The sequence below is a fragment of the Centruroides vittatus genome, unplaced genomic scaffold (assembly GCF_030686945.1).
Source record: "Centruroides vittatus isolate TY-2023 unplaced genomic scaffold, ASM3068694v2 scaffold_2569, whole genome shotgun sequence".
Classification (NCBI taxonomy): Eukaryota; Metazoa; Arthropoda; class Arachnida; order Scorpiones; family Buthidae; genus Centruroides; species Centruroides vittatus.
Window position 1 is genome coordinate 1271022 of NW_027122690.1, and position 10958 is coordinate 1281979.

Genomic DNA, 10958 nt, shown 5'->3' on the forward strand with positions numbered 1-10958 from the left:
CATCCCGTTTTTTGATGTTAAGAAATTTATTGCAAAAAATAAATATTAGTTACACTTCATTTGAATGCATCTTAATGAAAAAATAAACATTTATTACAAAACAAAAAAAAATATTAAAGTTGACAAATAGAAATCTCCAATTAGAATATCTCTTTATTGAAATATTTTTGAAAACTAAGATAATTAACATCTCTACTACAATTAATAATGTGTTACATAAATTGTCATCCAAATTAATTAATTAATATAATGAAAATTAGACAAAAAATATAGAAGTTGTTGATAATTTGGCTAATTTACTTGACTTTTATAATTACCGTATTTTACGGACTATAAGACGCTACAGACTATAAGACGCACTTTAATTTTTAAGCATTTTTTTTTTTTTTTAATACATATAAAATACATATAAGATGCTACGGACTATAAGACGCACCTGAATTTTGGAGGCAATTTTTCGAAGAAAAAAATGTGTCTTATAGTCCGTAAAATACGGTATATTTTTAAAAAATACTAGTACGTAAGATATTTTATTTTGGTTTTTTTAGAGGATTTATAACAAAAATGCATTAAAATTATACAGACTAATATACTATTTCAGGTATTTTTAATTTTATTTTTTAAGTATAACTGTTGATAAAGTTTTGTTTTTGAAAGAAATACATTAGGTTTGAAATAAGAATTTTGCATTTAAAAATTTTTCTTATAAAAAACAAGGATAATTGTTTCCAAGTTGTAAGTATGCATTACAATTTGGAGACATGCTATGATTTCAATTACTTCTTATTCTAATTTTTTGCAAACAATCCATGTGTTATTTATGTTTAACTCAGTTAAGAAACAAGTGATGGTTATCTAACAATTTTCACTTGCAATTATGAAATCCAAAAGCTTTTCCTTTACCCTAAACCTACTAAGAGCATCTGTAAAAATGTAAAAATGTATGCACGACATTTATCTGCTATCACCATTGTAGTTCTCTTCCATTTTCTGTATGCTAATCCATGTTTTAATTGATATTACGAATTTTTATCTGAAGAACTGATAAATTTCCAGTAATTTTAATACTTTACATAATAACTCAGAAAATTACAGTGTAGAAGGCAACTGTCAATTTTGAAAGATGCTAGATCTAGAACGTAAAAATTATACAAAATGTAGTAACAGGATCTATGTATGAAAATAATTAGAACATTAACAAAGTTATAAAAATATCAAAACTAGATTATATGTTTTATCAACAACTCTCTAATTCACGTCATTACATATTACTCATATTAAATTTTTTATATTTCACAAATAGAATGTGGTAATTTTTTTTATGGTTCACACGCAAATCTGAATTTTACTATTATTAAATCTTTAATAATTTAATTACGACTGAACAGATTTCATATTGTTGAAGGATCAATTACTGGATGAGTTTTACCAGAGAATTTGTAATGTATAATAATGTAATCTAAAATAATGGCTGCATTCAGCAAACTCAACAGTTCTAATTGAGCGAGATTTGGTAGCAGTAACTGATATGAACATGCTAAAAGCAGTTTTGCTAGCCTTCTGTTGTGAAAACTCTCTAAACATACCTGAAATTTCCCCTAAAAATTGAAACAAGTTCCCCTAATTAGTTTTACTGCAGGTGCAATGCATATCCAAATAATAATAGCTTTTGACAATCCAGAGGAAAAATTTCACTTTAGGGTGCAGGCATCGTGGGCACAGTTGAGCAAAATCATGTGATGAAGCTACCTGCTTTTGATCTTGCTGCAAAAACATCAAAAAGTTGCGAGTCATGTAACTTTTAGAAGCTATTATTTATCTCTGAAACTCCACTAACCAATATGGACAGACATGGACATCTGCAGAAAATTTTCCAGGGGAGCAAAGCTTGAAGACAAATAATTACATCAATAAATTTTTATTTAATTATTTAAGCATCCCATTGAAATAAAGAAAAAATTAATTTGCTCGAAATTCAAAACATTGCTTTAAAACATTTTTGATGGCAAATATCATTTAACTGTAAGACACACACACCTTTATGCTGAGAACTATAAATTTAAATTTAATCATAAAAAAACAAACGTTTTCGGCCACTCCACTGGCCATCATCAGGTTAACTATATTCGAATACTATTTCGAACAACCCGTTCAAAATTGAAATAGATTACAATAGAACTCACGCGCTCAACTACGTAAACCAAATGTAATATAAATAACATAGAAAAATAAATAAAACAAAATAAATAAAATAAAACATGCCAATGGTACATGTAAACATAGCAATATCTATATATCTATAGGCAATCATTTGCGCCTAGTTAATGTGTTCTTGCGACTTTTTTAATTAGAAACTTCCAAGCTGATGGTAAAATGGTCGCATCTTTGTAATTTAAGCACTTTTTGGTTAAGCTGGACTTATAAATTTCACATTTTTCGGTTGTCGCTGCAAGTGTCGGCGAATGGACAGGTGTTATGATTTTGGCTTCTTCCCATTTAACAACGGATCCCTCCGTCTGCGCCATTTTTGCTAACGTTGTTGTGCATTTACTTTTCGTCACATCATATCTGTGCTCCTTAAGTCTTTTAGTTAGGCTTCTCGTCGTAACCCCGATGTATTCTTTCTCTATCCCTAGTTGGTCGTTGCTGTACGGTATCGAGTACACCCCCGGCTGCTCACTCCGTTTAATTTCTTCCTTGTCGTTTCTTAGTAATTTATATATCGAGGGAGCTCTTTTGTACACAATATTGCTGTTCCTGTGGCTCGCAATACACTCCATAACAGAGGATAGACGTTTATTATACGTGAATTTCGTGAGGCCGTTTGTAAGATCTCGTTTTTTCTTGTTTTTCTTAGGATTCTTGTACGCTGCAATCAAACGTTCAACTGTTCTTGGACCATATCCCAGCATTTTGGCCACTTGCCTGATTCTCTCCAGTTCCCGCATCGTATCCATTATGTTAGAGCAATATTGAAACGCTCTTCTAATTAACGCTCTAAATGCTGAGAGTTTATAGGTAATAGGATCATTGGATGTTGACGGTATATATAGCGGGTCGTGTGTAGGCTTTATATAAACTTTCGTGTTTATTGCTCCGTTCTTAAATGTAATACCAATGTCCAAAAAATGTAATTCGTCGCCACTAAGTTGCTCCAAGTTTAGCCGTAGGCCATGATCGTTGGAATTCATGGCATTTAAGAATTGGTGTATCCTTGCGTGGTTCTTCCATATGACAAGCACATCATCCACATATCTTCTGTACAAGATTATGTCTTCCTTGAAGTTGATCAGTGTGATGCGCTCCATTCTTCTTACCACCAATTCACACAGCAGACCAGACATTGGGCTGCCCATCGGGACACCTTTTAACTGCTTATAGATTTTACTCTCGAACACGAAAAACGATTGCCCGCATACCAGATCTGCCATCATCTCCAGGTCCTTACGGTACGCTGCCGCCGTCGGATGCAAGCCATATAACAATTCCATTAGTGCATCAAAACATGAGGATGGTTTGATTGACGGATACATACTCTCGAAGTCCATTACCGACCCAACTTCGTTATCCATTAAGGCTAACTCCTGCAAATCCTTTACTACACTCATCGGGCTCTTTGTAACAAATTGGTAATCCCCAATCAACTCCGACAAATACGAATGCATACGTTTCTCCAGTTTATACGTGGGGCCCTTACATTTCTCCACCACAGGTCTAATTTCTTTGTTGGTTTTATGGGTCTTCGCGAAACCAAACAACCTGGGTACTCCTGGGTTCGTGACGTGTGCACCTTTCAGGAAAGGGAAGATTGATGTTAAAGGAGATCTCTCCAACCTTTTAACTTTTCCTTCAATTTTTCTTACTATGTCATGTTCTACCCTTTCGCATTCCGTTTTTCTTATATACTCTTCTAGTGCCTCCACATAGCGTTGCTTTTTCATTACCACCAAATGCTTGCTTTTATCCGCTCTGGTGATTACCAAACTATTGTCCGTCAACCATTTCTTCGCGCTTTTAACATCTGTCCCTTCATTACGTTTCCCTGCACATTTCTCACTTCTGAACGCCGCTTTCCATCTAAAATACTCTTTTTCGATCTCATCCATACCTAGGAGTCCCCTTTCAATTTCAGCTATCATGCCTCGCCAGTTTCCATTATTGTTCGTGTTCGAGAGTAAAATCTATAAGCAGTTAAAAGGTGTCCCGATGGGCAGCCCAATGTCTGGTCTGCTGTGTGAATTGGTGGTAAGAAGAATGGAGCGCATCACACTGATCAACTTCAAGGAAGACATAATCTTGTACAGAAGATATGTGGATGATGTGCTTGTCATATGGAAGAACCACGCAAGGATACACCAATTCTTAAATGCCATGAATTCCAACGATCATGGCCTACGGCTAAACTTGGAGCAACTTAGTGGCGACGAATTACATTTTTTGGACATTGGTATTACATTTAAGAACGGAGCAATAAACACGAAAGTTTATATAAAGCCTACACACGACCCGCTATATATACCGTCAACATCCAATGATCCTATTACCTATAAACTCTCAGCATTTAGAGCGTTAATTAGAAGAGCGTTTCAATATTGCTCTAACATAATGGATACGATGCGGGAACTGGAGAGAATCAGGCAAGTGGCCAAAATGCTGGGATATGGTCCAAGAACAGTTGAACGTTTGATTGCAGCGTACAAGAATCCTAAGAAAAACAAGAAAAAACGAGATCTTACAAACGGCCTCACGAAATTCACGTATAATAAACGTCTATCCTCTGTTATGGAGTGTATTGCGAGCCACAGGAACAGCAATATTGTGTACAAAAGAGCTCCCTCGATATATAAATTACTAAGAAACGACAAGGAAGAAATTAAACGGAGTGAGCAGCCGGGGGTGTACTCGATACCGTACAGCAACGACCAACTAGGGATAGAGAAAGAATACATCGGGGTTACGACGAGAAGCCTAACTAAAAGACTTAAGGAGCACAGATATGATGTGACGAAAAGTAAATGCACAACAACGTTAGCAAAAATGGCGCAGACGGAGGGATCCGTTGTTAAATGGGAAGAAGCCAAAATCATAACACCTGTCCATTCGCCGACACTTGCAGCGACAACCGAAAAATGTGAAATTTATAAGTCCAGCTTAACCAAAAAGTGCTTAAATTACAAAGATGCGACCATTTTACCATCAGCTTGGAAGTTTCTAATTAAAAAAGTCGCAAGAACACATTAACTAGGCGCAAATGATTGCCTATAGATATATAGATATTGCTATGTTTACATGTACCATTGGCATGTTTTATTTTATTTATTTTGTTTTATTTATTTTTCTATGTTATTTATATTACATTTGGTTTACGTAGTTGAGCGCGTGAGTTCTATTGTAATCTATTTCAATTTTGAACGGGTTGTTCGAAATAGTATTCGAATATAGTTAACCTGATGATGGCCAGTGGAGTGGCCGAAAACGTTTGTTTTTTTATGATTAAATTTAAATTTATAGTTCTCAGCATAAAGGTGTGTGTGTCTTACAGTTAAATAGAGTCTGAGTGAGAGTAGGAAAAAAAAATATCATTTATTTGATCATCTGTAATACAATCATCTTGCACATGTTAATAAAAAAGTACTTATAATTATTCAAATATTTTAAATTTTTGAGTTAGATCTCTTTGGGTTCTTCCGGATCCTCTACTGGCCGAAGGTCTGTATGTGATGCAGAATTGTTAAGAAACAAGCGCTTTTTTGTTTTGTTGCAACATTTCAAATCAAACAGAAAGGACTAAATGGTGACAGAAAACATGACCGAGTCACTGTTATTTCTCACCATCTCCTGTTTGATTTTCATTCAATTTTAAATTTTGTAATGTCTATATATTCCTGTAATGTCTTGGTTTGACAATTTTTTCAATTCAGGAGTTTCTTGCAATCTCCACTCATACTTGTGCTTAACAGAATTGTTAGTTGTTCTTTTGCTATTTTGATACCAGAACATGACTCATCCTTACAGCACAAAAGCAATCCTGCTTTGTCTGCATTTTAAAATATTTTCTGAAGAATAATCAGTGATAATGCCGACCGGATGGCCAAAGCAGTTGACATCAGCCTACAATTTTAGGAACTGGGATCAAATCTGGGCAAACAATCCCAGGAATTTTTTGATAACGGTCTGTCCAGATATGTCTAGTTCCTCCCCTCACAACCCGATCCAGCCCACAGACTAAAGACCAGATAGCCAACTCTTGAAAAGTGTTCTTAGTGCCCTCACTGGTAAGAGGCAGAACCATTCATTTCTTAAGAGAGTTCATTCAGTGAGGATCATAGACTATATTTGACTAGATATATACTATATAAAAGTAGAAGATATTGTTAACACAAAGAGATTGAATTTAACTTATATGCAGCAAATAGCATTATTTGTATCAAAATATGTATTTATAAAAGCAATAATAAGTATAAGATATACACTAAATTCCAGTTGAATTTTTCTTATTGAATACATTCAAGCAATCTTGTATGGCTGTTGTTCCTGATAAAAGAAAATGTCAACTAGAAGAGGAAAATAATTTTCTGTAGTCTTCTAAGCAAGTAATTAATTGTTAAAACATTTATTATATTACAAATCTCACACAGCAGAAATCTTCACAATAATAAACTATATTTATTATTATTATTTATTAACTCTTAAATCATCACTCTCCTGGGTCTGTTAGAGGGAAAACGAAACCATTTTATACACTTGGCTATCGAATTTTTACAATTCGGTGCTAAACACGAAACCATCTTTAAAATATATAAATAAGTAATTAACTAATTGAGATCGAAAGAAACAACCAACCAGATTCGCTCTAAAAACACCGTACACACCCCAAAAGACTCAATATGGCGATTGCCGCGATGCATCACAGTATCGTGTCTAGAACTTGTGTTTATAGATCTTGAAGTAGGACGGATGGCATGGCACTTAAGGCCACGCGTAATAGTAGCCTTATTGAACACTTGATTTACATGAATGAAGGGTTTAATGTGACCACTATTACATGTACCTTTTTCGACGCGAATCATTATGTTGATCACTTGATGGCGCACATTCTCAGTTGTCGCTTTACAGGACTGAATGATTGATGGCCGGATGGCCGAGCGGTCAAGGTGCACCGCTTGAGGGACCCGGGATCGAATCCAGACGGGTCGAAAAATCTCTAAGAATTTTTCGGGGGGGTGGTCCATCCAGATATGTCGGCCACCCCATTGTGGGCCTGGCTGAAGCCACCTAACCCATAATAGGCTTGCTAAAAAGGGCCTCTTAGTGTCTATAGGATGGAGTTTTAAAAAATTATAATGAATAGAGAGGTTGCGACCGAAATTCAAAACTTTAAACTTGTACGGCAAGTAGAAGTACACGTTTGACGTTTCAACTTGAGCGAAACACGTTGCGCCAGACGTTCACGTCGAGCAATGACTCATGGGATTATAATTATATTCTCAAATTACTGGAGTAATTAAATATAAACAAAGCCTTTTAAATCAGTAACAGAACTTCAACGAAAATTCGCTTCATGAAATATTGTTCAAAAATGGCGGAAACTTTTAAGAACGACAAATGTTACCATCGAAGGTGAATAAACAAATTAAACTATTTTAAAATAGAGGATATTTAATAATACTAAATAATTATTTTTGACTTTAATTAGCGTCGTGTTTCCTGCAGTAAGATACAATAGGAAGATTCCAATGTGTTTTTCCTGTTGTCACGACATACTTTTGTTGAGGGAAGTAGTGGCTGTGAATGAGGATGAAAATTCGAAAGTTGCTTGGAAAAATATATCTGAAAATTTACAAACGTATTACGCTGGCAATGGTAGAAGATGCCGTGAAAGGACAAATTTACTTCTACAGTATTATGACAAGTATCTACTTTTTGGTAGTAGACGGTCATCTTGCCTCCCAGATATAGACCTACCCTATTTTTAAATTATTTTAAGGAAGTGTGACAGTTAGTAAGTAGTGCACCAATTATATAGTTTATCAGAAACAACCAAACACCTTATGTTGCCGAGAAAAAATTTAATAACGTAGCAAACGTTTTCAGCCAAACCTGTTGGCCATCATCAGGCTAAGCATATTCGAATGCAAACAAAATCGAACAAAAATTTAAATACAAATAAACTAACGGATGAAATATACATATAATAAAAATAAATAACAAAGAAATATAAAAATATAAATACAAATAAAATAACGGATGAAATATACATATAATAAAAAATAATAATAAATAACAAAGAAATATAAAAATATGTATAGGTTAAATAAATAAATATTAAGCCATTACATAATAATAAATTATATGAAATTCCAATAAATGCAAGATATGCAATGAAAACAAAATCAAGGCATTAAATTAAGAGCTCTCAAATCTTTTAATTAAATACTTCCAGGCTGAAGGCAACCCTTCAGCATCCCTGGCATTAATGCAGGTATTATGCAATCTGCTCTTAAATATTTCAATTTTCTCGGCGCTATATGCTAAAGTCGGTGAATGTACAGGTCTAATAATGCCTGCTTCGCCCCATTTGACTATCGAGCCTTCAACCTGCGCCATCTGAGATAGAACTGTGGCGTTAGATCTTTTGCTGATGTTGTACCTGTGTTCCTTTAATCTAATCCCTAGGTTTCTATTAGTGACCCCAATGTAGTTTTTATAAATGCCTAGTTCTTGGTTTTCATAAGGAATTTTGTACACTCCAGCCATTCTTTCTTTATCAATGTTGTCTTTGTCGTTTTTTAATAACTTGTACAGGTTGGGAGCTCTCTTGAAAATCAATTTAGAATTTTTGCGGGCAGAGATTTCCTTCATGATAGCTTCTTTCTTTCTGTCATACGTGAACTTTGTGAATTTGCCGAAATCACCTCTCTGAGCTTTTGTTTTGTTAATCTTGTAGTTTTTGATTAGTGCTGTAATCGTATCCGCCCTGTACCCTAGAGTTCTAGCGATATGTGATATTCTGTAGATTTCTTTTTGTCTATCAACCACACTACTGCAATAGAGATAAGCCCTGTGAATGAGAGCACGGAAAGCAGCCATTTTGTATTGGTAAGGATCATTAGAACGCGACGGAATGTAAAGAGGGCTATGCGTCGGTTTTACATACACTTTAGTGATGAAATGTCCTTCTTTGAATTCAATGTCAATGTCTAAAAAATGTATCCGTGAGGAACACGTCTGTTCAATCTTTAGCTTGAGGCCGTCATCGTTGTTGTTGATCTTATTAATAAATTCCTCGACTTTTTGGTCATTCTTCCATATTACCAGGACATCGTCCACGTACCTTTTAAAATATACAATGTCATTCATGAAGCCACAAAGAACACTTTTTTCCAACCTTCTCAATACAAGTTCACACAACAATTCTGACATAGGACTTCCCATAGGGACTCCTCTTTTTTTTTGTTTGTATTGACGGCCATTAAAGGCGAAAAAAGATTCATAGCAGACAAGGTTAGCTAGCTCTATCAAATCACTACTGTAATTTGCCAAATCTGGGCTCTTGCTATGCATGAAATCTAAAAGCGCTACTTTGCATGACTCAATTTTTATAGAGGGGTATAAGCTCTCGTAGTCCATTACAGTTCCAACCTCCTCCTCCATTAAAATTAGATCCTGTATCTCATTAACCACATCCCTAGGATCCTGTGCCACATATATGTTATTTTTGAGTTGAGAGGTGAGAAACTTATTTAATCTCTTTTCAAGAAAAAAGGTTGGTCCTCTGCATCTTTCAACTATGGGTCTTACTTCCTTGCCCTCTTTATGGGTTTTGGCAAACGCAAATAATCTCGGCATACCTGGCCTAGGATTCCGACAATTTTTGAGGAAAGGTAATAAATTAGTGAGTTTAGCTTTTTCAAGCTTCTTAACTCTTCTGTCGACGCTATCGATAATCTTTTCGTCAACCTGCTCGCATTCGGTTTTCTGAATATATTCCTCCAAAGCGTTATTATACGTTTGTCTTTTCATGATGACTAATGCTTTGCTCTTGTCTGCTCTAGTAGTGACCAAATCGTTTTCTCTAAGCCAACATTTAGTAAGTTTGATGTATTTACTGGCATCACATCCTTTTTTCCAAGCCGTCTGGTCTTTAATGACAGTTTTCCATCGGAGATCTTCTTTTTCTAAAGAATCTAGCCCAGATATACCTCTTTCTATTTCTTGAATTGACGTTTCCCAAGATTTTGAACTTTCAGGGACAAAGTTCTGTTCCCATTTTAGAAATTCCCTGATCTTAACCGGGACTTCTACCTGGTCCCATAATATGAATGTCGAAGGATTACCCTTAGCTACTCTTGATGGTTGTTTTTTAAGGATCCATTTCATTTTCTTAATGTACTTATTCTTTAAATTCATATGTACCGTATCCGTTAACTTAACTATGCCTCGGTTAATTTCTACCAACATTTCAGGATCTTCATTGTATATAATATTCTCTAGAGTGATGAGCTCATGCAAGATGCCATACTTTTTGTTCCTTGCCATTCTAATGGATTTACGAAGGCACATTAGACAAAACTTGAATTTCAATGAAGCACATTCCTTGGGGATGCTGATCCTAAATATCGGCATCGGAAATACCCTGCTTTTCAAACATTCTTTCAAAAATTCAAACTTGCATTCTGCCTTGACAAGTCTTAACGCGATCTTCCTATATTTCTTGTAATATTCCACCGGTGCCGCCATATTAATATTGAAATGAACTCACTCAGCAATATGTAAATCAGAAACAATCAAACACCTTATGTTGCCGAGAAAAAATTTAATAACGTAGCAAACGTTTTCAGCCAAACCTGTTGGCCATCATCAGGCTAAGCATATTCGAATGCAAACAAAATCGAACAAAAATTTAAATACAAATAAAATAACGGATGAAATATACATATAATAAAAATAAATAACAA

General features: G+C 34.9%; 2 protein-coding genes across 2 annotated transcripts; both read right to left on the reverse strand.

Moving 5' to 3' along the window:
• Positions 1–2321: 2321 nt before the first annotated feature.
• On the reverse strand, positions 2322–4139 carry LOC136987676 (uncharacterized). The gene has a single exon (XM_067285426.1). It carries the CDS (start codon positions 4137–4139, stop codon positions 2322–2324), a length of 1818 nt encoding a protein of 605 aa, XP_067141527.1.
• Positions 4140–5912: 1773 nt separating this feature from the next.
• On the reverse strand, positions 5913–10740 carry LOC136987677 (uncharacterized). The gene is made up of 2 exons (XM_067285428.1): positions 8565–10740; positions 5913–6037 (listed from the first exon to the last, which is right to left on the reverse strand). The coding sequence occupies exons 1-2, from the start codon at positions 10738–10740 to the stop codon at positions 5913–5915; spliced, it is 2301 nt and encodes a 766-aa protein (XP_067141529.1).
• Positions 10741–10958: the final 218 nt, after the last annotated feature.